This window comes from Eurytemora carolleeae, unplaced genomic scaffold (assembly GCF_000591075.1).
Source record: "Eurytemora carolleeae unplaced genomic scaffold, Eaff_2.0 scaffold466, whole genome shotgun sequence".
Taxonomy (NCBI): Eukaryota; Metazoa; Arthropoda; class Copepoda; order Calanoida; family Temoridae; genus Eurytemora; species Eurytemora carolleeae.
The window spans coordinates 40,818-68,104 of NW_019396388.1; the positions used below are offsets into that span (position 1 = coordinate 40,818).

A 27,287-nucleotide genomic window follows, 5' to 3' on the forward strand; every position below is an offset into this window, starting at 1 on the left:
CTAAACCTAAACCTAAACCTAAACCTAAACCTAAACCTAAACCTAAACCAATACTTAAACCTAAAATAAACCCAAACCTAAACCTAAACCTAAACTTTAACCAAAACCTAAATCTAAACCTGGACTTAAACCTAAACTTAAACCTAAACCTGAACCTAAACCTAAACCTAAACCTAAACCTAAACCTAAACATAAACCTAAATATAAACTTAAATCTAAACCTAAATCTAAGCCTAAACCTAAACCTAAACCTAAACCCAAACTTAAACCTCAACCACAACCTCAACCTCAACTTAAACCACATCATAATACTAAACCTAACTTAACACCTAACCCGAGAACATGCGATGTCACAAATTGAAAGCATTTCTGATATTATTATTTCCAAAATGTTCTATGGAGCCCCGACCATAATCTTTTTTTAAGGCTCAGGGTTTAAGCAGGGCACTATGCATCGGGTAAAATTACAGTCTAACTTTTCTACGTAACGGTTGATTTCTTATTTAAATCCAAATGTCATAAAAAACTAAGTATTTTATGCCTGGCGTTTAAAAATTGATGATCTATAATTCTATTAAATGCTTATAAGAAGATTATACTTGGTATTTAGTTTTCAATACAGATAAAACCCCGTATTTCAATGTTGTTTTACAGGGCTTTTCTGATCTCAAGGACTAAAAATATAGTTTCTATAGTCCTTGAGATCAAAACTGGAATAAATTTATATTTATTGTTTTATAGAGAAAACAGTAAAAAAGTACATATAAAAAAAAATCTGATTGAAAACGGTGGGGGGGGGGGGGGGATTTGACTATTTCATAAACTTTCTTCCCCTCCTCATACATCCAGACAGCTATAAAAAGTTGCATCAATTTTCAAGCCCGGGTTGACTTTAAACACTTTCAGAGCAATTTTTAGATTCGAAAAAAATTAAGACATTATTGGTCTCAAGGTTTCAAGGGTACTGTTGTGAATCGGGAATACCCCTCAGTAAACGAAGGGAATTACGATGTCAGTTTGTTAATTATTCGTCCACATTTTCTTCAAACTTTAACGCAACTAATTCTTTAAAAACATATTGTGGAATTAAATGTGGCAAATGAAAACCAAGTTATCTTCTTTTTCGTCATTTACGCATGGTGATGTACCAAAATTACAGTACGATATTTCTTTATACTTTTTTAGATTCTCTTTATTTGATCATTTTTTTTTTTAATGGGAACATGTTGAGGTGGAAAAAGTATGTTTAAGGGATCTTGAGTTAAAGAAACCGGATTAGAAGGAGAGAGAACCCGGGGAAGGACGGGTATTGTTTGATCTGCTCGGAACAAGACTGTTGCACGAGATTCTCCGAGGTCCTCCGACCAAACCTCCGCCTGGTTCAGTTTTCTCCGAGCTCTGAACCTGGTGTTATCATCAAGGTTTCTGTGTTCCGACAAAAACTTATCTATTCAAGTAAAATCTCTTTTACGAAATCTCTTGCCAAGAATTTCAAAATATCCTGTGACTCCGGACTAAAAAACCTTTCGTATAGTACACTTTCTCTCCAAACCGTTGAGGATCAAGCCTTAATCCCTTCTCCCATACCAAACCTAATCCTTTCCCTATTCGATCTGCATTCCAATTCTATAGTTCCTGTTGCAACTAAACCCCTGTCTTATCTCCGAGCCTTCAGACCAGTAATTCCTTTTCCTATACTAAAACCTGGGATTTGGTCGCTAGAGGAATCAAGAACATTCATACAACTTGACCATCCGGAGGAGACACGGTTGTCTTACAAACCTTGAGATTAGATCTTAAACCCATCCAACACTGGAGAGATAATATTGTTACGAGACTGTTCTCCGGGTCCAGGAAACAAGTTGAGAATAGGAGACAAAACCCGTCCTTTCAACATTAAGGTAATCATCTTTCTTCTCCCCGCCATAGAAAACATACTGAAATATTATCCTCAGTTTATTCACTAGATTGCTGGGAATAACAGTCTAGTTGATTTCTAAAAGTATTTTTTCAAAGTAAATTTTAGATTTTTTAAAATTGGAAAGATGTATTAGACTTTTGTATTCTACTAATTAACAGTAAAAAGACGTTTAATTCATCAAGATAAGATTGGTTTGTTCGAAACTTATTCAGAATATCGCAAACCCCACACACCTTTAAGTGTTCAACTTGTGAAATATCTAAAACTATAGCTTGAGGTAAAACTAGATCTAGAGCAAGACCTAGATGCAAAACTAGAACTAGACCTATAGATCTTGAACTAGAACTAGAACTAGAACTAGAACTAGAACTAGAACTAGAACTAGAACTAGAACTAGAACTAGAACTAGAACTAGAACTAGAACTAGAACTAGACCTACAGATCTTGAACTAGAACTAGAACTAGAACTAGAACTAGAACTAGAACTAGAACTAGAACTAGAACTAGACCTAGATGCAAAACTAGAACTAGACCTACAGATCTTGATCTAGAACTAGAACTAGAACTAGAACTAGAACTAGAACTAGAACCAGAACTAGAACTAGAACTAGAACTAGAACTAGAACTAGAACTAGAACTAGAACTAGAACTAGAACTAGAACTAGAACTAGAACTAGAACTAGAACTACAACAAGAACTAGAACTAGAACTTGAACTAGAACTAGAACTAGAACTAGAACTAGAACTAGAACTAGAACTAGAACTAGAACTAGAACTAGAACTAGGAACTCGAAAAAGATCTAGAACTAGATCTAGAACTAAGATCTAGAACTATATCTAGAACCAGAACCAGAACTAGAACTAGAGCTAGAACTAGAACTAGAACTAGAACTAGAACTAGAACTAGAACTAGAACTAGAACTAGAACTAGAACTAGAACTGAAATTAGAACTAGAGCTAGAACTAGAACTAGAACTATAATTAGAACTAGAACTAGAGTTAGAACTATTAATAAAGCTAGAACTAGAACTAGAACGAGTACTAGAACTAAAACTAGAACTAGAACTAGGACTAGAACTAGAGCTAGAACTAGAACTAAGACGAGAACTAAAACTAGAACTAGAACTAGAACTTGAATTAGAACTAGAACTAGAACTAGAACTAGAACTAGAACTAGAACTAGAACGAGTACTAGAACTAAAACTAGAACTATAAGTAGGACTAGAACTAGAGCTAGAACTAGAGCTAGAACTAGAACTAGATCTAGATCTAGAACTGGAACTAGAACTAGAACTAGAAATAAGACGAGAACTAAAACTAAAAATAGAACTAGAACTTGAATTAGAACAAGAACTAGAACTAGAACTAGAACTAGCACAAGATCAACAAGAACTGATGGTATTTTTTGTTTTATCATTGTTTTTAAGAATGACAAGAAACATAAAAACATTCTTGTGTAATCTGTGAATAAAGAATGCTTAATTATAGTTATAAATACATACATAACATACATAACACATAAAATATATAAAAATGTAACATACTTATTATTGGAAAAGAAACATTTTTTGATTAGAAAATTGATTAAAAATGTCGGAAAATACTAAAAAAGAAAAGAATAGATACACGTTACGCAAGAATATTTACATTTTTTTCCTTGACAAGCCAATTGTTTGAACACCTTAATTTAAACTGTAGCTTCAGGGTTTCCCACAAAGGTTGAGATTTTAATATAAACTTAAAACTCTCTGAATATAACGAGCTATAGGTTAATTTACTTTTGCCTAATATACTTTAAATCATATATATCAAATGAGTTTGCTACGATAGAAACAAATTTACATTTACTTGAAACCAAGAATGTGAGAAAAGATTCTATAGTTTTTATAGTATTTATAAATATTTTTCGAACAGTCGCCTCTTGAAGTATTTAAAGCTTTTAAACAATTCAGTATATTTTTCATGTTTATTAGGCTTAAACATATCTATTGATTTAGGTTATTTTAACTGTCTCATAAAAATAAAAGGCCAAATATTTATTTATGCGTTTTTCCTTAATGTCTTTCACTTTTTATTTATACAATATGAAATCTGTTAGATTAACTAATCTAAGTTTAAAATATAAAAGGTTTACATCATTAGGTTTAAAAAGACTCAAAGACTCAATTACTTTCTCCTTAATCAATAATTTCTGAGACAGTTATCACAATTTGAAAAGAAATAGGAGTATTTAAACTAATAAGAGGGGGCTTAAATTGATGCTTTCTTACATCAGTAATAGATCGGCATCATTACAGATTCTTACTGATGTCTCTGTAAAGAGAAATTGACAACAATGTGAGGTTAAAACCTTTGTTTATCGCTTGGATTCAGAACTCAAAATCCAGTGGACAAACTTTTAAATTGAGGCTTAACTCTATAAATTGAGGAGAGGTTTAATAACCAGGACCTATTGAGATGGGTTACAGGGGTGCAGCGATTAAGCTTCACAAAGATCTGAACGGCATTAAAAAGAAATTGAGTCTTTGCCACAAAAGCAAATTTTCTAATCCTTTTATCTTGGCAACCCAATGTCATAGAACTTAGATAGTTGATCAAAAAATCTAAGTTTGAAACGGTTTACGCCATCCAGTTTCAAGAATATGTGGATTTCACAATTTTAGTATGTGGCAAAGACTCAAATGCCTTAAATGAATTTTAAGACTGGGTGGACTGTAAAACGTCGCAACACCTTTGCCTTTTATTTTGCCTCATTAACTCACATGTACTGGACATGTACATTTGTATAACTTTAAAGCCTATGCTTCTAGTTTAAAAGGAATGATTTGAATTTTATTTGCGAGTTTGCAACATTTGGACAACGATACAAGTAGTTGGCTAAGACAAGGAATCTTATCCTTTATTTTCTTTTACAATTCTTTCAAAGATTGGCTGATATTTTGCTTTTGGATCCCATGTCAGGCTGTGACATCCGTCTTGTGTTTACATTACCGCAGAGAGACAGTAGATTGCAGTACTAAAAATGCGTACACCTCTGAAATAACTATCTTTACATTATAATTCTTTGATCTGAATAGAGAAAAATAAGAGAAGAAACACGAAAGTAAGTGTGTGTAAGTTTACAAGTGTTTGTTGTGTAAACAGATTTTTATTATTTTAATATTAAACTTTTTCTTCAATTTTTATTTAAACATAAATATTTGTGAGTTGAAAAACATCAATATTTATCCGTTGTTTTGTTTTCAAGTCTTTCATCCGTCAAAACTTTACAATTTTGGACAAAAAATAGTTTAAAATGGAAAAGGTTTATTGATCAATATACGGATAAGATCGTTTCATTTTTATTTTTCGGTTATTTGAAGGGTCTTTAAACGTTATGTCAATTGACACTCCATTGGTATAGAGTGGAATATCCTATTCGCTTAACGGTAACTTCGATTCTTTATAATATTTATCTAATTATCTTCAACATACTATACAGATAATTAGATATCCATGTTTTTGTTTTGGTCAATGACTTGCAAATTTATTTTATGGAGAATTAACAAAATTTAATATGTTTCTTGTTAAAAAACGCCGTAATCTTCCATATTATCACATTAAAATTTCAAGGCTACCATTAATGGGGGCACAGTATACAGTACCTTAAACCAAAAATATATATTTTCTGGTTTAACCAATATGCAGATAATAGCTGAACCAGATTAAAATTTAAAATTCAATCTACTTTGACTTGACAATGACGGTCTAGATGAAATGAATTAAAATTAGTTAGGTTGAGCTCCGGGGCCCTGAATCTATGGTAATGGATTAGAGATTATAAACTTTAAATTAAAAGTGAGACTCAGAATGGAAAAGTTTGATACCAATGCCAAAACCTTGTAAAAGAGTTTGCAAGTTTTCTTCCTTTAGTTCCAGTCGTTTACATATTATATCAACCTTTCAAACCTTTCAAACTTCGAATACTTAAACTAGAAAACGCAAACTAATATTTATTTATCCGACCAAACTCTGCTTTACTAATCCCTATATCTTTGCAACTCAATCGCGTAGACCTTAGGGATTTCTAACTAAACTGTTAGATTGAATAATAATAAAAGTTTAAAATGTAAAAGTTTTACACCATCAGGTTGCAAAGATTTTGGCATTATAAAATTTAAGTTTGTGGTAAAGACTCGCATTCCTTTATATACAGTATTATATTTGATTGCAGCTTCTCTACTTTGTAAAGAAAATGAAAAAGTAACTTAATTATTAATTTTCAAATTCTTATATTTCTGCAACCTGATGGTATAAACCTTTTTATATGTCAAACTTAGATTATTTGATATAACAGAACTCATAATTTCAAGTATTCTTAAGCTCTACGACATTGGATTGCATAGATTGTGGCAAACACTTAATTCCGTTTTTATCTTTCCAACCTGATGGTGTGAACCTGCACACTGTATTTCCACCAAACAAAACCGTATTTCCTCAGAAGTATCTCTGGTTGAAAAATGCGGGTTCTTGGATAGTGGGGCCATTTTACAGTTTACGTAAACGTAAACTTTGACTTATAAATAATAATTTATAGTTTGACACAAGAAAAGTCTACGAGGAGAAATTGCTGTTAATTTGTGCATTATCAACCTGGTTCACAGTGCCAAATCTGTAAAATATAAAGTAAAGCAAATAAATTCAATTTCAAAATCATTAAATTTCATCAATTTTCTGTTCATCGTTCGATCATTCAATCATACTCGTTAATTTGCTTTAAAAAAGATATCATATAAATAGGATTTTATTTTAAACGTAAAGCTTTGTTTTGATTTCTTCTAAATTAATTTGTCATAAATAACTTGATTTATCTTTTATACCCTTTCAGTTCTAGGATATAGTTGGAGAGGAGTTATCTCTTCATTTTGATTTATGTTCAGCTCTTACCGTTAATATCAGTTCTTCCCGTTGGTATCAATACTTCCCATTGGAATCAATACTTCCCGTTGGTATCAGTTTTTCCCGTTGTTATCAGTAATTCCCATTGGTATCAATACTTCCCATTGGTATCAATACTTCCCGTTAATATGTTGGTATCATATGCTTCCCATTGGTATCAATACTTCCCATTGGTATCAATACTTCCCGTTAATATCAATTCTTCCCGTTGGTATCATATACTTCCCATTGGTATCAATACTTCCCGTTAATATCAATTCTTCCCGTTGGTATCAATACTTCCCAATGGTATCAATACTTCCCATTGGTATCAATACTTCTCATTGGTATCGATACTTCCCGTTAATATCAATACTTCCCAATGGTATCAATACTTCCCATTGGTATCAAAACTTCCTGTTGGTATCAAAACGTCCCATTGGTATCAATACTTCCTGTTGGTATCAAAACGTCCCATTGGTATCAAAACTTCCCGTTGGTATCAATACTTCCCAATGGTATCAATACTTCCCCCAATGGTATAAAAACTTCCCATTGGTATCAATACTTCCCGTTGGTATCAATACTTCCCAATGGTATCAATACCTCCCCCAATGATATCAAAACTTCCCATTGGTATCAATACTTCCCAATGGTATCAATACTTCCCATTGGTATCAAAATTTCCTGTTGGTATCAAAACTTCCCGTTGGTATCAATACTTCCCATCGGTTTCAATACTTCCCGTTGGTAACAATTCTTCCAGTTTGTTCCATTACTTTCCGTTGGTATCATGTACTTCCCGTTGGTATCAGTTTTTACCGCTGTATCGATACTTTCCATCGGTGTCAATTCTCCCCGTTGGTATCTCTATTTGCTTTGGTATCAATGCTTTCCCTGCATTGGTATGACATTTTCCCGTTGAAATCAATATGTGATACGTCTTGTTGATATCAATAATTTCCTTTGATACAAAAACTCCCGTATGGTATCAATACTTTCCTGTGGCAATTATGCTGCACTTCTTTTTCAATACTTTCCTTTGGAATCAATACTCTCCGAAGAGATCGATGCTTCTCTTCTGGAATCAATCTTTCCCTTATTTTCTTATATTTTCTTTTATTTTCTTATATTTTCTTATATTTTCTTATATTTTCTTATATTTTCATATATTTTCTTATATTTTCTTATATTTTCTTATATTTTCTTACATTTTCTTCTATTTTCTTATATTTTCTTGTATTTTCTTATATTTTCTTGTATTTTCTTGTATTTTCTTGTAATTTCTAATATTTTCTTGTATTTTCTTGTATTTTCTGATATTTTCTTGCATTTTCTTGTATTTTCATGTATTTTCTTTTAAGTTTTCTTGTATTTTCTTGTATTTTCTTATTATTGTATTTTCTTATATTTACTTATAATTTCTTGTATTTTCTTACATTTTCTTACATGTTCTTGTATTTTCTTGTATTTTCTTACATAATCTTGTATTTTCTTACATGTTCTTATATTTTCTTGTATTTTCTTATATTTTCTTATATTTTCTTGTATTTTCTTATATTTTCTTATATTTTCTTGCATGTTCTAATATTTTCTTGTATTTTCTTACATTTTCTAACATGTTCTTGTATTTTTTTGTATTTTGTCTTGTATTTTCTTACATGTTCTTGTATTTTCTTGTATTTTCTTATATTTTCTTATATTTTCTTGCATTTTCTAATATTTTCTTGTATTTTCTTGTATTTTCTTGTATTTTCTTGTATTTTCTTATATTTTCTTATATTTTCTTGTATTTCTTGTATTCTCATTTATTTTCTTGTATTTCCTTATATTTTCTTACATTTTCTTATTTTTTTATATTTTCTCGTATTTTCTTGTATTTTCTTATTTTTTCATGTATTTCTTAAATTTTCTTATATTTTCTCATATTTTTTATATTTTCTTGAATTTTCTTACATTTTCTCATATTTTTTTTATATTTTCTTATATTTTCTTGTATTTTTTTATATTTTCTTGTATTTTCTTGTATTTTCTTATATTTTCCTGTGTAGTTCGAGTAAAGTAGAGAACTAGAGGGTTTATCAGTTGCTTGAAGTTTCAATGAGTCCAAGTCCTATCAAGTATCTGAAAGGAATAATGTTCAAAATCTGAAGATTAACAACTAAAAACTTGATGCATTTATGGAGAAATTGATTATACCTAGCTGAAACCATTTTATTGTTTTGAGCCAGACCAAGAAACAATTATTCCAACCATATTTCAGTAATTAGTGGTTCTGCCTGGAGTTCATATTGTGCTCTGGCATGAAATAAAGTTAGAATAACAAATTTTTTACGTTGAACGTCGTACATTCAATACTTCTGAAGAACATTGTGAACATAAACTGTTGCAAACAACAAAAATAGAAGTAGAACCGCTTTGTTTCATTTTTAGCGTTTTCTCATGTCAAAATACAACTAAAGGAACTGAGTTTTTGCCACAAACTCAAATTGCCTAATACCTATATATTTGTCCAATCTGATGGTGTAAACCTTTGACATTTAAACTTTGATTTTTTCGTCTAACAATATTCATAGTTTGAAATATAAAAGGTCTGCGAGACGTTGGGTTGCAAAGATATAGAGATTAGAAAATCAGAGTTTGGGGCAAAAACTCAATTCCTTTCCCTTAAGATTGGCATATGTCATAATATAAAAGAAAGAAATTGAGTATTTGCAAGAAAAAATTTTTTCAAGATATACAACTTTGATTTTAGATCTAACAGAATACAGATTTTAAAATATCAAAGGTTGTCAAAATATAGGGTTTGGAACATTGAGAATTCGAGTTCCTTTATATTTTGGATTAAATAAATCCATTGCTGCAACAATATATGAATAGAATTTACTTTATTGTAATAAATGTAATTAATGGGGGAAATCTTATATAAATGTAATTGCATTAACACTAATCAAATTTCTATTCTACAAGTGTGTGCCGAGCTAGCGGTTAAATTCCCTGAGGCCGAATTTAAAGAATTTGAGCCGCGGCTTAAATTTAAACAGCGGCTCAAATATGGTTGGTTCCACTGAAAATCGTATTCATTGTTTCAAGATTTAAGCCGGCGCCCAATTGAAACCGGTTTTTTGGCGGATTTAAGACGCGGCTCAAATTCATTAAATTCGGACACTGGTGGTTCAATAATCCTGGTTCTATCAAATCTAAACTCGTCAAATTTTGTATTCTTTACCTGTCATACTTTTACATTGAGAAAATCTGTGTTCTTATCAACCATTCAACAAATTATATTACTTGTAAGTGAAAGAGTTGCATATGATTCAGAAGGATACCCTTAAAAGCTTTCCCTGATCCCGTTTGCATTATATATCCATGTTTGGTTTTGAAATTTGTCTTAGAACAAAAATAAGGTCTACTACAGTTGAAACCAGTTATCTAAGAAGAAAGAAGACATTCTGTAAAGGTCGTCTCTGAAGTCTCAACCTGTGTGGATATTTATAAACAAAATCAACTGAGAAGAGTACAAAAGAGTACAATAGAGTACAATAGAGTACACTAGAGTACAATAGAGTACAATAGAGTACAATTAGCTGAATTACCCGGCGTTGCCCAGGTTACTCATAGTTATTCCCGCCGTTTACCCGCGCTTGGTCTTAAATCATGATTTTAGATCAAGCGCCCAGGGTTGCCCGTGTTAGTCAATATTTGTTAGCCTATGTCACCCCCAGGGTACCCATTTGATTCAGCCGTCTGGCTAGCTATAGCGAACATAAAATGAGCGGTAAGAGCTTTATTATATAGATGTTTACAATGTATAATACTTGAAGATGCATGAGCTGCATTCATATATATTTTGTATATTCAATCTTTATTCATGCGATACATTATGATTAAATGGATTTTCACGGTCTTCCCATTTCCAAGATGCCTTTTTGTACATAGTGTACAGTGTGGTTCAATAAACATAAAAGTTTGATTTTCTAATCCCTATATCTTTGCATTCCAAACTTTGAATTATGTTACAATACGTTTAGATCTGTAAGTTTAAATGTAACACAATCGGGTTAAATTAGATAATTCGAAATATTACTAATATCTCAATCAATACAAAAAAATATAATTCACATTTTGGAAATTTCAAGGCTTAGGGCCCGTTATGTTACTTTAATTGTTTTGATGTTGAATTTACAACATCATTTGTCACCAATAAATACTCATATGGAAGACACCACTCAAGAAATTTTGGTCCCATGTTTATTGGAACACACTGTAAGCATAGAAAAACCAAGAGAGGCTAAACTGACTGACTGCTGATAGACAAAATCGATTGAATATGTATATAAATAATATTATTAATGCTTCTTCGTAAGTTTTTTTTTAAAGAAACGTTTTCCAGTATAAAGCTTCTCAATATTATTTCTATTTGAACTATATTGATATTATAATCTAGATTTATTAAAAACTTAATTTTTTAAACATGTACACCATTTTTTTCTTAACTTCCGGGTTCTCTTTAAACCGTTTCTAAACTTCCTTGTTTTCCGTGAACCGTTTCTAAACTTCCTGGGTCTCCATAAACCTTTTCTAACCATCACGGTTCCCCGCAAACCGTTTTAAAACTTCCGGGTTCCCTTGAAACTGTTTCTAAACTTCCTGGCTCTCCGTAAACCGTTTCTAAACTTCCGGGTTCCCTTGAAACTGTTTCTAAACTTCCGGGTTCTCTGTAAATCATGTCTAAACTTCCTGGTTCTCCATAAACCGTTTCTAAACTTCCTGGTTCTCAGTAAATCGTTTCTAAACTTCCTGGTTCTCCATAAACCGTTTCTAAACTTCCGGGTTCTCCGTGAACCGTTCGATCTAAACTTCCTAGTTCTCTGTAAACGGTTTCTAAACTTCCTGGTTCTCCATAAACCGTTTCTAAACTTCCTGATTCTCCGTAAACCGTTCTAAACTTCAAGGTTCTCTGTAAACCGTTTCTTAACTTGATTGCTCTCCGTAAACCGTTCTAAACTTTTGGGTTCTCCGTAAGCCGTTTTAAACTTCCTGGTTCTCCGTAAACTGTTTCCAAATATCCTGGTTCTCCGTAAACCATTTTAAACTTCCTGGTTTTCCATAAACCGTTTCTAAACTTCCTGGTTCTCCGTAAACCGTTTTTATGCTTCCCGGTTCTCAAAAGCCCCTTTCTATACTTTCTGGTTCTCTTTAAGCCATTTCTAAACCTCCTAATTCTCTGTAAACCGTTTATAAACTTCTTGGTTATATTTTAACCATGTCTAAACTTTCTAGTTCTCTTAAACTGTTTCTTAACCTCCTGGTTTTCCGTAAACTTTTAGACCTTCTGGTTCTCTTTAAACTATTTCTAGACCTCCTGGTTTTCTTTAAACCGTTTCTAAACTTCCTGGTTCTTCGTAAACAGTTTCTAAACTTCCTGGTTCTCTTTGGCCCATTTTTAAACCTCCTGGTTCTCTTTTAACCATTTCTAAACTCACTGGTTCTCTTTAAACCATTTCTAAACCTCCTGGTTTACTTTTAGCCATTTTTAAATTTACTGGTTCTCTATAAACTATTTCTAAACCTTCTGGTTCTCTTTAAACCATCTCTAGACCTCCTGGTTCTCTGTAAACTATTTCTAGACCTCCTGGTTTTTTTTAAACAGTTTCTAAACTTCCTGGTTCTCTTTGAACCGTTTTTAACCCTCCAGGTTATCTTTTAACTATTTTTAAACTATTTGCTTTTTAAACCATTTCTAAATCTCCTGGTTAACTTTTAACCATTTTTAAACTTACTGGTTCTTTTTAAACCATTTCTAAACCTTCTGATTCTCTTTAAACCATTTTAAAACTTACTGATTCTCTTTAAACCATTTCTAAACCTTCAGATTCTCTTTAAACCATTTTAAAACTTACTGATTCTCTTTAAACCATTTCTAAACCTTCTGGTTCTCTTTAAACCATTTTTAAACTTACTGGTTCTCTTTAAACCATTTCTAAACCTTCTGGTTCTCTTTGAACCATTTTTAAACCTCCTGGTTCTCTATTAACCATTTTTAAACTCACTGGTGCTCTTTAAACCATTTCTAAATCTCCTGGTTCTCTTTAAACCATTTTAAAACCTTCTGGTTCTCTGTAAACCATTTCTAAACCTTCTGGTTCACTCTAAACCATTTCCACACCTCCTGGTTTTCTTTAAACCAATTTTAAACTTCCTGGTTCTCTTTCAACTATTTATAAACTACCTGATTCACGGTCAATAAACCCAAATTTTCTGTTCGTTATAAATAGATTAGTTCAGCCTATTTAAACTAGTTACTAATTACTGTAAGTTGTGACTCCCCCCCCCCCCAGGGCTAGATTGATTAGGTATAGTGTTCAAGAAGAAGGGAATAAACATCATGAACTAATAACAAAATGGAGACCGATAATATAGAAACATGTAATATTGTCATAAATAGTTTCCGCTTTTTAGGATTTTCATTTTTACTTTTAGGTTTTAAGCATATTTGTTTAATAAATTATTGCATTTAACAATTTTGTTGGAAAAGAGTTTTCAAATTATGCAGTAAAGTTTAAGGGCGGATTTATGGAGCCATGACGGATAAAGCATTTCTGATTCAAAGTTTTTAAACTATTTTCAAGTTTATTTCTTTTTAAATGGACACTTCTTGTGAGCTAAATCCAGCCATCGAGGATAGACCATGTGAGCTGCGCTTTTTGGCCAAAAGAATTTTTTGGTTTAGTTATTTGGGACATTCCTTTTTATGGGACTATTCTTAATAAGTTAAATACTTTAATCGAATTCAGACAAACTGAACTTATTAATAAATAATCCGCGAAACTCCCGGTGTTTTCCGTATCCTACTGTGAACACACAAATGACACTTTTGATTAATGTTTAAGAAGGTTTTCACATAAACAAGGTTGGAACCAACTAGACTTTAGTATGCATATTTCGTAGCAATCTTTCCCGGATTCAAATCCATCTTTATCTAGTTCCTATCTAGCTCAGAATATATATTTGCAATATTTTGAATATGCGAATATGCGAATATGCACAGATTGCCAAGTTGACGCCAAAAGGAATAGAGTGACTACGAATTTTGAATGCACAAATATTTCAGAAGAAAAGAAGAAATAAGTTCGTAATTCGCAAATTTTATTGAATAAATGTTTGGGTGAGCTAAATTTTTGGTTTGGATACCGATTAGAGTTAACAAATCAACTCAATATCCAGGCTCCGTAAAAGTGTAAATTAAAGGATTTAATCGGCCCCGTAAATTGGCAACTTCAAGTCAATAAAATTTTCCTGAAATAACCATGTTTTATTGTACCTCCATGCAAGGTTCTACACTGTTCTGCACTGTACTGTACTGCAATTTACTGTACGGTAATGTACTGCTCATAAGAACTGTATACTATAAAGAGCTTTTTGTCTTGAAATGACAAAAATAAATCAAGTAAAACAGCCCATGTAGTAAAAGTAAAAGTATAAAATTATTTACTTAGGAAATATAACAAAAAATACAAAATTAAGTGTTTCAGGAGAAAATATTTAAAAACCTCTAACCTAAACCTCCCCAAATTCGAAAAAATATAAAATATAAATAAAAGGAAAAGGAAAGGATAAGGAAAGTTACATATATATTGTTAGTATTTTTCAACGATGAACTAACAACTTTTAGAAATAAAATTAATTCGCGCCGTTATTTAATAAAAGTACATACAGAGATATTTGCTACAATGCAATATATAAAGTTTCAATACTGAATATTTGCTTTTTTACTAACCCATTGGAAACCTGTCCAAGCAATTGTCAAACACTGTCATAACATGCCATGTAACCTTATTTTTAATAAATTCTTTTCGCATCAAAGAAAACAACAAATTGGCAAAGTTTAATTTAATACTTTAGCGATACACACAATAATTATAATTTCATAACAAATGCCCGTCATTTGTCATTCTTAAACTTTTAATAGACGTCAGAGAATAAAAAGTGAGGAAATAAAAAAAAAATAATAAAATAAAATTAATTTCATATATTTTAGGAACTCACAGTCTCAACAATGCTGGCGATAAATTTCAATATTGGGACCTTGATTTTCATCATTTCATCAAAGGGTAATTTTTATAAAATAAAATTATTGTAATTTGAAATCTGAAGGAGAGACCGGGTTTTGATTAGATTATTGGTTAATGTCCGAGAACGGAAAAGTTTTAGGTTGATAAACCAAAACTTGTCAGTAATTTTCTGAATAATCTACGACGTTGTAATAAAAAAAAATATTTTTCAACTTTATCTTGTTTATAACGTAATGGTAGAAAAAAAGACAAGTGTACAAATGGAAGAAACCTATGATTTAAAAATGCAAAATATATACTTTAAGGAATTATTCACTAATATTTATCGCTTATCTACAACATTTACGTAATTAAACATCCCGAATACAGTACAGATTTGTAAGCGTCAGAGCTGAAAACTTTAGAATGGGATATTCTTAATTCCGATCGCTTAATCTGAATATCCAATGTACACACTTTTGATTTTCTTCTTAATCCTACTGTATGAAAGTTACGTTTGATAACAATTACAGATACGATGCTAAATCAATTGGACTAATATCCGATTGAATTAATTAGTCAGCTGAATTCACAAGCCGGCTTTTAGAGCATTTAAACAAATATAAATCTAATCATTTTAATATGAAAATATCTAATCCCATTTGAGGATTATAGACATTTTGAACACCATCAATACCAGAAATGTGCAAAAATTACAAACCGGTTTTTCAAAAGTTAAAGAGCGCATCTCTTATAACTAAAAATTAATATAAAGACATAATTAGTCTTTATATTACCAAAAAGTGAGGATCAAGCATTTATCTCGATATCCACCATTCTAAAGTTTTCAGCTCAGATTTCGAATAAGGGAGTACGACTATTCTTATTAATCCTTAAACTTTGAATCTCAAAAGTTAAATAATGAAAAATGAAAAATTAAAGGAACGCCATGTTAAAAATATCATTTAGCCCATTAAACCGTCCTCTTTGATAAAACTTGAAATACGGTTCAGCCAAATTTTAATCAACATTATCTGCAGTAAAGATATTCAATAAACCCCGAAAAATATATCTTTAAAGGGAGTTACCGGCTATGTAAGGTAGTTGAACTGAGTATGCAGTTCCCCCCTCCCGGGGGCCAGCCGATTGGACTTTGCCTTGGGGGGTTGAGAAATAGTTGAATTTATGTCTCAAATGAATCCGAAAGAAGTTTTCCACAACACTGCAAACTCAGTTCTACTACCTTACATAGCCGGTCACTCCCTTTAATGTTTATTTAATAATTCTAATTTGTCGTTAAAATATTTTACAAGCGGTGGATTTACTGCATACTTGGCAAAACTAGTTTAATAATAACCGATTAAATATGTCCTTTTTATTAATCATAAATATTAAATTATTCTAAAGAGTTAGAAATATGAAAAATACAAATTTGTTCTAGATTTTATCGAAACATTAAGTAAATTTATAAATCATTATAAGCTTATCATGAATATTTATTTCTGAATTTATAGGCAACAAAACCAAGCTATTATTTTCTTTCTAATATTAGCTAAAAGGGACTATCCGCGTAATTTAAAGTGATTCTATTCCATTTAAACCTTATCATAGGCTAGAATGATGGAGCTATCCATGTTTTTTAATCTCAAAATTGATCATTTTCAATTTCAGTTCCTCCATAAAAGTTACTTGAGGATTTGCTCAGCAAGACGATAAAGTAAATTGACAGAATTTATCCCTTATTAAAATAGAAAACGGCAGCTAGCTTCCTCCTAACTTATTTCTTCAGAAAAAAGGGTTCAAATGTGAATTAGTCATGACACACTCTCTGCAAATTACGAGAAAGAGTCATTATTTTTCTTGTCTCACTTTTAAATACTAATTGTGTAAGTTTCAAATTGTTCAATACTATTGTTATTTGTTAACTTTATTTAGGTCTTAGTGAAACCAACGGTATTCAGACATTTCAGAAAACCTCAGGAAAAATCCCTCACTACATTTTTTTCAACAAAATTTAAAACTTTCATAAATAAATTGACACAAACTCTGATTTTCTCATTTATATTTCTTTGCAACCCAATGTCGCAGACATTTGATATTTCAAACTATGGGTCCCTTTAGATCAAATAATCCAAGTTTGAAACTTCAAATATTTAAACCATATCAGGTTGCAAATATATAGAAATTAGATAATTTAAGTATGTGGCAAAACTTTGTTCTTTTAAAATTTGGAACGAAAATATGATTTTTCATAAAATATGCAATCATATTTTGTAAAATTCTTTTCCTGAAAAAAAACGTGTTCTTTAAGGACATAAACTCATTAAACCTTCCAGCTATTTATACAGAAATTTAAACTTTAGTTATATGTTTGTAATTTGAGCGGAAAACCTCAGGTTTGGAGGATGTCTACTTTTCCAGCAAACTGCCCGAATTTGACCGAACTAAATCCCAGAATGTGACCGCTTTGGTCGGAAAAACTACATTTCTAGCCTGCAGTGTTAAAAACCTTAAACACAATCAAAAGGTATAAAACTTATTATGCATAAACATTTTATATTTAGAATTTTTAGAATTTCAAGTGTATGTAAACCACAGACTACACAGACTGTAATGTTTTTTGACTGACATCTCACGGCCACGTTGCATTCAGGGGTTAAGTTTTACAACTTTTAAAGAAATACTTCAATTTAAACATAAAAAATAACGTTTATGAATATTGTCTTTTTTTAAAGATTTTGCTTTTCCTATTCTAAGGATCCTTAGATATCCCTGAATACAGATGTCTCCTGATTGGTCGTGTACAGTACTTGTACACAATAGAACATGATGTGGAAAATATCGTATATTATAGGTGTTAATCAATCTCTGCAACTCTCTTATTTCTGATGTAAACACACTCTATATGTTGTATAAGTGTGCACTATATACATTATGCAGTATAAAATACAGGAAATGAAATATTCAAAAAAAACTGAAAAGTGTGGATTGCGTATAATAAGTAATGCACATTACTTTATTTGAAATAAATATTTTAAGATCGGATGAGATTGAGATATTGTGTTTATACATTTTTATTTTATAAATATTTTAACAAACGTATTCTACACATCTTCTACACATTCAGGATGTTTTTTTTTCAAATTTTAAAGATCATGGCGCTTTTTAACTTTTGCTATTTTATTATGAGTTTGTAATTTTAATTTTATTGCGAATGTCGAGGTTTTTATAGAAATGTTGGAAAGCATGAAAAACTATGAAAATTATAATACATTTGTATCGTATCTTTGTTGATGGTTGGTTGTTTTTTGGTGATTGGGTTTATTGGTCGACTGGCTCGTTAGTTTGTTGGTTGGTTGCTTAGTTGGATGACATGTTGGTTGGTTGCTTAGTTGTATGTCATGTTGGTTGGTTGCTTTGTTGGAGGCCATGTTGGTTGGTTGCTTAGTTGGATGGCATGTTGGTTGGATGGCATGTTGGTTGGATGGCATGTTGGTTGTATGGCATGTTGGTTGTATGGCATGTTGGTTGGATGGCATATTGGTTGGTTGGCATGTTGGTTGGATGGCATATTGGTTGGATGGCATATTGGTTGGTTGGCAAGTTGGTTGTAGGGCATGTTGGTTGGATGGCATGTGGGTTGGATGGCATGTTGGTTGTATGGCATGTTGGTTGGATGGCATGTTGGTTGGATGGAATGTTGGTTGGATGGCATGTTGTTAACATGTTGGTTGGTTGGCATGTTTTGTTGTATGGCATGTTGGTTGGTTGGCATGTTGGTTGTATGGCATGTTGGTTGGATGGCATGTTGGTTGGATGGCATGTTAGTTGTATGGCATGTTGGTTGGATGGCATGTTGGTTGGATTGCATGTTGGTTGGATGGCATGTTGGTTGGTTTGCCATGTTTATAGTATTTTAGAATGCTAGAGAAGTTCGAATTTTGTGAGTTAATAATGTATAAACTCTACTTATAACGTTTAACGAAGTGTCTTAATTTTTTGACGTACGAACGAAAATAATTATTAAAAATCTTTTGATTGAATTATCAATGTTCATGTTGAGGAATATAAAAATAGATATAAAAGATTAAATCATTTAAAAATTAAGAATAACGAGTTAATCTATTTAGTTCATGATCAATTAGTTATCTAATTCATTTTTAATTCAATTCTCTCATGCTTGACCCGGGGGGGNAACGATACCCTTGACATCTGTATCTGACATTTTTTTAATTGGTTTAAAAGTGTATAATTTTGATAGTGCATTTACGTTTTCCTGCGGTAGAAATGCGCAAGTCACTATTGCGAATTATCCTGCACAATTGAAAATTATAAACATTGATATATAATTCCTACTTGCTGACAAAAGGGCAAACGGTTGTGAATCAGGCATTACCATCTTTGCATGGTGGGTCACTTGATCTTTTTAAAGAGAATGTCTTTGAATATGGAAAAAAATATTGCAAACCTTAATTAAGATTTTAGATAATCGGATTAGATCTTATTTTCATTTTATATCTGTAACGTTTTTTTTAAAATTATAATTGCATAAAACCGGAGTCACGTGAAATGCTACCACGCTGCCATTTGTGGGAGTTCTGGTCACATCGGAAGTATTTATTATTATAAACTTGATGAGAAACTCACGTATAAAGAACTCAATAAAGGAAACTTTACAAAGAGAAACTCAATATAACAATCAGGTTGAATCGATTAAAGCACCAACTTTGGACAGACATTTATTTTACAATATTATTAAAATACAAACTGAGGATCAACCGAAGTTAATCCTGGAATCATAGATGAAGATAATTCTCCTCCTGGAGCTACTGGAGATTTTATCGACCTCTCTCCTCTATCCTTCATCACGACTGACCCTCTTCCGGGGCACAAAATGGACGTTCAGTTTGCTTTCTCTGACGACGAAAGCACCGTTATCCGTGCTCTCTAGCAAAGGGTCACTAGGGTTCGAATCTTGGTTCCGTGGAAAATCCCTTCCCCTGTTGGTAACAGATGCAAAGTAACGGGTTAAATCATTGTTATTCGTTTGTCCAGTCCTCAACTCATGATAAGACTTGGCTTTGGTTGAATGAACTAAGATTCAGTAAACAATATCCTTGGTGGGTTTACAATTATATTATCAATTATATCTATTAAAAATGAAAAATGATTAAATTCAAATAATAACAGGAACAAGCCTAAGTTTCTTAGGCAACTCTGGGATATCGTTGTTTTCAGATTGGTTGTATATTTGCTGAATATCATCTGCTTAAACCTACTTTTTTATACAAAATTTTATATATATAGATTTTTGTAAAAAATTCACACAGTTTTATAGCAATTTCTTGAGACAGGAACATCAAATAGATCTCTTATGGGTCTCGATCAACTCCTAAAAGCTTAGGCTTCAGCATATACCCCTTTCATTTTTCCTTTACAGTCCCTTAGTGTGAAATGAGCAGGAGGCGGAAACGTCATGTGTGTGTGTCTAGTGTACGTGTAAAGTTTACCGAACCGAAGGTGTGTACAGTAGGTATATACAGTACATACAAATCTCGGTATTTGTACAGTATAGGAGAGTACATTTGTTTATTGTTAATTGTTTGCTTAAAAATAAGTTTAATATATATGTAGTATATTATTTATATATTTAAGTCAACACTATAAGCCAAATTTTCATGCAAAGAATATAATTTGATTAAAGTTTACAATTTAAACTAGTCGTTATTTAAGCTTAATTATAATTGACAACATTGTTCTGCAATTTCCTTAACTGTAGTCATGTTGTGTGTCTGTACCAAAAGAGTGTGTTAGGTTACCGTACTGGTCTGCAAAGCAGTGCGACTGGCTTTCTCATGCCAGACCAGCGCCATTTCTTTTCCCTTTATTCTTATTCCCTGGAAATGAGTCTTTGAAGAGTGCACCATTTCTGTATCTTATTTTCGTTTGAATGTTTAACATCATTATTTGAGTCCGCAACAGTTGTATGGGTCCTACTGGACTTACATTACCGCTAAGAGTTACATTTTTATCTTTATCCATAATATGAATTATAAGTGCCATTTAAATTTCTCAAGAATTGAGGAAAAATTGTATCTTACTTTTTTTATAAGTTCAATAGTAATTTACAGGATCTCAAAGTTTTTGTGCACATTTTTATTTCTCTTTAAACTAGTTTTATCTCATGTCATGTTTGCTAGATTTTTAAAATGTTGCAAGTTGTTTACACTTTTTATCTTTCAAGTTTTCGTAATAATATTTTAGAGTTTATCTAATCATTCCACGACTGCACATTTACGGTAATAAAGACGACTGAGTTTCCTGTATTCTATTTCTAAATGAATAATTTTCGTGTCATTTCTATGTTCAATTTTAAATATGATGTCAAAATTCATAACAACAAACGAAATTCCCAACATCAAAAAACGATTATTCCGGCGAAAACATTACAGTATTTATTGTTTAATGTTTATGAATCTTATCATTATGTAGATATGTTTCATGATATTGTTTAATTTGAAATTTTTTCAATTATCAGAGAAGATTTTTGCAGCAATGATATATGTAAAGGAATAGAGTTTTTGCCACATACTCAAATTTTCAAATTCCTATCTATGCGAATTGAATTTGAAAATCTTTGATATTTCAAACTTATATTTTTTGATGCAACATAATTCATTATTTGAAATATTGGTCTACAACATTGGTCAGCAAAGATATAGGGATTAAAAAATCAGAGTGTGGGGCAAAGACTCAATTCCTTTACTTTAATGTGGTATCTAGGTATCCTTGTATATCTATAATGTGGTATCTAGGTATCCTTGAATATCTATGATGTAGTATCTAGGTATCCTTGTATATCTATAATGTGGTATCTAGGTATCCTTGTATATCTATAATGTGGTATCTAGGTATCCTTGTATATCTATTATGTGGTATCTAGGTATCCTTGTATATCTATAATGTGGTATCTAGGTATCCTTGTATATCTATACTGTGGTGTCTAGGTATCCTTGTATATCTATACTGTGATATCTAGGTATCCTTTTATATCGATAATGTGGTATCTAGGTATCCTTGTATATCTATAATGTGGTATCTAGGTATCCTTGTATATCTATATTGTGGTATCTAGGTATCCTTGTATATCTATGATGTGGTATCTAGGTATCCTTGTCAGGGTCGGATTTAAACATTTCAGCGGGGGGGGGGGCATATTATGTGCGCGTACGCACCCCTGCCCCCCTCTTAAAATTCAAATTTCTTGTTTGTTCAAAAAATATAATTGTTGTGGTATCCTTATATATTCTTGATGTGGTATCTAGGTATCCTGGATAAGACACAAGGATGTCCATATTCTAACTGCTGGAGAGAGAACGTTTACCACGGATCAGAGGTTTAGCGCTAAACATAATACAGACGATGAGTGGGTGTTAGTAATCAAATATGTTCAGGTAATTATTATTTAAAACTACTTTACAGGGAAGTTAATGGAATTTTACTTTACCAAGGGTTCCTAACACCAATTTTGTAAAACCTCTAGAGAGATGTAGCAATTTCACAGAAAAGTTGTACACAATTGTATCTTCTTTTGGGATGAAAATGCGCGAATTTTTCTGCTGAAACGTCTCAGAGCGTTTTTTTTACTTTATTGTCCAAGAGACGTGAAGTAATTAAACGTCATTCTGTTGGGGGAATTAAAGGGCTCATATGTTGGGCAAAAGGCGGTAAACAACTACATTTAAAAATGTCCTCAGCTTCTCTGTACAATAGTTGTAAATTGTTTCAAGGGTTCACATTTTTTTCTAAAAATTTGAAAAGAGGGAATATATTTGTTATTGAGTTTGGCATCACGTTTTTTAACTGAAACTAAGAGCTTTGATTGAGAGAAAATCAAAAATATATATCTACACTTTTTTTAACGTCAATAATTTCTATAAATAAAACTTAAAGTTCATTATTCATCGTTTACAACTATTCATATTCATTTGTTTGCAACTTTGCAAAGGTTTTCTTGAAAACATTAATCATTTCTTGAGGACTAATTTGTGTGATTATTCTATGGTATTAACATTTGCTATTCAGGAGAGGGATGCCGGTATTTATGAATGTCAGATTCCTACTCAACCTCCACAAGCTTATCAGATCAAGCTTAACGTTATCGGTAACTATTTCAGTTATATCTCAACGTTATTGGTAACTATTTCAGCTATATCTCAACGTTATTGGTAACTATTTCAATTATATCTCAACGTTATCGGTAACTACTTCAGTTATATCTCAACGTTATCAGTAACTACTTCAGTTATATCTCCACGTTATCGGTAACTATTTCAGTTATATTTCCACGTCATCGGTAACTATTTCAGTTATATCTCAACGTTATCAGTAACCATTTCAGTTATATCTCCACGTTATCGGTAACTATTTCAGTTATATTTCCACGTCATCGGTAACTATTTCAGTTATATCTCAACGTTATCAGTAACCATTTCAGTTATATCTCCACGTTATCGGTACATATTTCAGTTATACTTCAAGGTTATCGGTAACTTTTTTCAGTTCTATCTCAACGTTAACGGTAACATTTTCAGTTATATCTAAATGTTTCAAATCGTTGATGGAACTCTTCAAATCAGGACCATTTTAAAATAAGCTATCAGTCCCTTTAAGCTAAATTACTTAATAGTAACTTACATAAAATACGAACTATATTTCATGTCGAATTCATAGTCAGTATTCCCTCCTTGCAATTCCAGTTCTCACAACTGACGATTTTAAAACCCGAAATTGTAAATCATTATTAAAAATATTGTAATTTTCTCGTAAATAACCCAATTAGGTCCTCAATGTGCCTGAAATCTAAATGCAATTAATTATAAATTTGATTCTTTTATCACAATGATTGAAGGGAAATAATAAGAGAAATAATCAGAGATTTTTCAAATTTATTCCAAATTTTTTCTCCGAAAATTCAATGAAAATTAAATAAAATTTTTTTAACATTTACAGGCCCGAATTTTATTCGCTTAAATACGCACCTTACAAAATCTTATCGGAAGAATTTCTATAATGCACGACATATTCAAATCATATAGGTTTTAAATTATAACGGCTTTTATTAAAGAGATATTTAAAAATGTTTTGAATTTTTTTTTCACTGTATAAATTAGCTTGATTCATACTTATGCTTAGATTAAAAACTAAAGGGGCTACGAGGTCACAAAGTTGTGCCGGAAATCTCTCATAAATTTGACCTTCTCCTGTTAGCGTAATCGGCCGGGAGTTAGAACTGAAAGCTAAGGGGAAAACTCTTCTTAAATATATTTTTTAAAAAAGGGAATCTTTTCTAACAATAATTTCATAAAAGAAAAAACAAATAAATAATTCAATTTTTTTCTCTAAAACATTTCCCACAGTACAGCAAATAAACCAAAGCAAAACACATACAAAGAATGAGTTATTGTTTTAAATTTTTATATTTCTATGAGATGCAAATAAAATTCTGTAAGTTTAAAGATTGTTGAATTATAGACAGTTTCTACATTGACAACAAATTGTTTTTGTTTTTATTCCGTATCAAAATACACTTTCAGCAGTGAATTATAAATGCGATTTTAAAAATCAATGAAACGGGGGCCGGCTTAGAAAATTGGCATTAATTTATAATCAATAAATATTGAACTGATAAAAAGTACATTATGATCGAAAGTGATATTCAATGCGGACACTTTGCTTCCTCCAATGAACGATTATCACGGGATATCAAATAGATCTTGAAGTTCACAATTCAAGGGTTTTAACCACGTTACTTAATGAGAGTGTTTCAGGAGTAAACACATCTCTTTTTACCATGACAGATGGAAATACTTTTAAATGTCTTCTTCCATAAATTGTTTAAATTGTGTGATACCAAAGAGAATAATGAAAATATTAATCATAGTACAATTGATTTCAAAGTAAAATATATTTAAGTAAAAGATTTTTTTAACGAAATTTACTGCAAATATTCTTATATATATATTACAATACAGTATATAGAAGAAGACATTCAAACTATTCAACAACTGTCATGTTTCGTGGGACACCCTGTATTTAAATAAACATGCAAAACGTTATATTTATTTAGTGCCACATGTTGGAATCCAAGGATCACCTGACCTGCATGTTGACCGGGGTTCAATGATTAACCTGACCTGCACCATCTCCCATACACCTGAACCACCAGCATATATATTCTGGTATCATAACGACCAGGTCGTCGCATACGACTCTCCCAGGTAATATAAACTTTTATGAAATATGTATAAATATTTAATATCTAATAAAAAGTCTTTTCTTTCATTCTGTTTAAATTATTTCTAATTATATAAAAAGATAAAATTTACAAAAACAAACTTTTCAACAGATTTAAACAAGGTTGATTTAGCAAGTTTTTATCAAATCTATTTCTTTCAACTTTATCTGAAGAATTTAAAGTTTTGAAAGTCCTGCATCCTATTATACAATATAATACAGTAGACACACTCAGAGAAAAAGAAAGATTTTTTCGTTAAAAATAAAAAAAAAACTATAATGTTTTTACTTTACGAAATTTTATTAAACGAATTTCTTACTGAACGAACGATTTAATTGCACAATCTTTTAGTTAGAAAAATAACGATACAGAACGTAAAAAAGCTAAGAAATGGGTCGTTACCGAACAATGAACAAAATAATTGGAAAAAAAGCGAATGCGCCTAGCTCTATATAGTCCAATATAAAGCCTAATAATGGGAAAGAGAAGAGAACAAAATAGAGTATAGACTCAACATGAAACTCTTGGAACTTGACAATTTTATGAAAGAAGAGTTTTAAAACTTTTCATCGATGCATTGGTGCAAATCCATGAAATAAAATATATCTGCAGATCTCGAAGTTAGCTAAATACAGTGCGTATTAGAAAACAATAAAAAATGTTGTAGATGTAAACGATCTAGATACCACATAGATCCAGACTGCTGTAAACGATCTAGATACTACATAGATCCAGACTGCTGTAAACGATCTAGATACCACATAGATCCAGACCGCTGTAAACGATCTAGATACCACATAGATCCAGACTGATGTAAACTATCTAGATACCACATAGATCCAGACTGCTGTAAACGATCTAGATACCACATAGATCCAGACTGCTGTAAACGATCTAGATACCACATAGATCCAGACTGCTGTAAACAATCTAGATACCACATAGATCCAGACTGCTGTAAGCTATCTAGATACCACATAGATCCAGACTGCTGTAAACTATCTAGATACTACATAGATCCAGACTGCTGTAAACGATCTAGATACCACATAGATCTAGACTGCTGTAAAAAGTTGCATGAATTTTCAAGAAAATAATGTGTTACACCGCATTGCAATTTGCCATTGATTTTACCTCGCTAATTCAACTATACTTTTTTACAGCCCAAGACATGATTATTTTTAACTATAAGCAATTGGTTTACGATTTAGATTTGAAAAAAAAATTACAAACTTTTTATCAATTTTTATGTGAGAGATAGCAATCTTTGTATCACTGCTAGGTTAATAGTTACTGGTTAAAGGGACTTTCGACCTAATTTCAAGTAAACCTCAATTTAAAGCAATAAATGACCAATCCACAATTTATCCATCTTAAAATTAAAAGTCACTTAATTTCGTGGATAGTCCTTTAAAGTCATTTGTAAGTACATGTTCTCTTAGATCTAGTACTAACTCTAATAATCTAATATAAACTTCATGTATATATCACGTGATATGAGGTGCATAGGAAGGACCATCTTAATTCCACTCTTTACTAGGAATAATCTGTGGCTTAATTCGGACATTTTATTTTTTAAACCTGTTTTTTTTTATAAGGGGAGGAATTACAGTTTTAACTGAGAATGGTGAGGATACCCGGAGCCATCTGATAATCAAGAATGCTCGTGGCACTGATTCTGGAAACTATACTTGTAAACCATCTATATTTAAAACTGCTACAGTCAGGCTTCATGTTCTACAAGGTAAATGCAGTTGCTTTTTGTTATATTTTTCAGATTAAAAATTACTTTGATAGGTTATGAGAAAAATTTGGTAACTGATAATCATATGCTGTTGTGGTTTATCAATCATTATTACAACGTACCGTTTAAGCTGTATTTGCACAAAGCTAAAAAATATTATCAACGGTAAATTTGAATCGAGTTACGCTAGCTAAACCTTTCAACTTTTCATAAAAATTAAGAGAAGTCCCCCCCCCCTTACTGCGTGCTTTTCTTATATATGAAACGACTTGATACCTAATTAACTTATAATTACCAGAGTTAGATTACTTTTTGGCTAAAAAATCAGAGACCTTAGAATGGTGCAATGAAACC

At 31.5% G+C, this 27,287-nt stretch overlaps 1 protein-coding gene across 1 annotated transcript in view; it reads left to right on the forward strand.

Moving 5' to 3' along the window:
* The first annotated feature begins 1,377 nt into the window (after window positions 1-1,377).
* The window catches only part of LOC111702265 (zwei Ig domain protein zig-8), a 30,052-nt gene continuing 4,142 nt past the window's right edge, over window positions 1,378-27,287 (forward strand). The window contains exons 1-8 of the mRNA XM_023473900.1: window positions 1,378-1,901; window positions 14,880-14,952; window positions 16,828-16,872; window positions 17,289-17,419; window positions 22,218-22,346; window positions 22,978-23,056; window positions 25,022-25,172; window positions 26,788-26,933. Of these exons, the coding sequence (XP_023329668.1) occupies window positions 14,898-14,952; window positions 16,828-16,872; window positions 17,289-17,419; window positions 22,218-22,346; window positions 22,978-23,056; window positions 25,022-25,172; window positions 26,788-26,933 (736 nt within the window). The 5' untranslated portion in view covers window positions 1,378-1,901; window positions 14,880-14,897. The remainder of the gene's footprint in view (window positions 1,902-14,879; window positions 14,953-16,827; window positions 16,873-17,288; window positions 17,420-22,217; window positions 22,347-22,977; window positions 23,057-25,021; window positions 25,173-26,787; window positions 26,934-27,287) is intronic.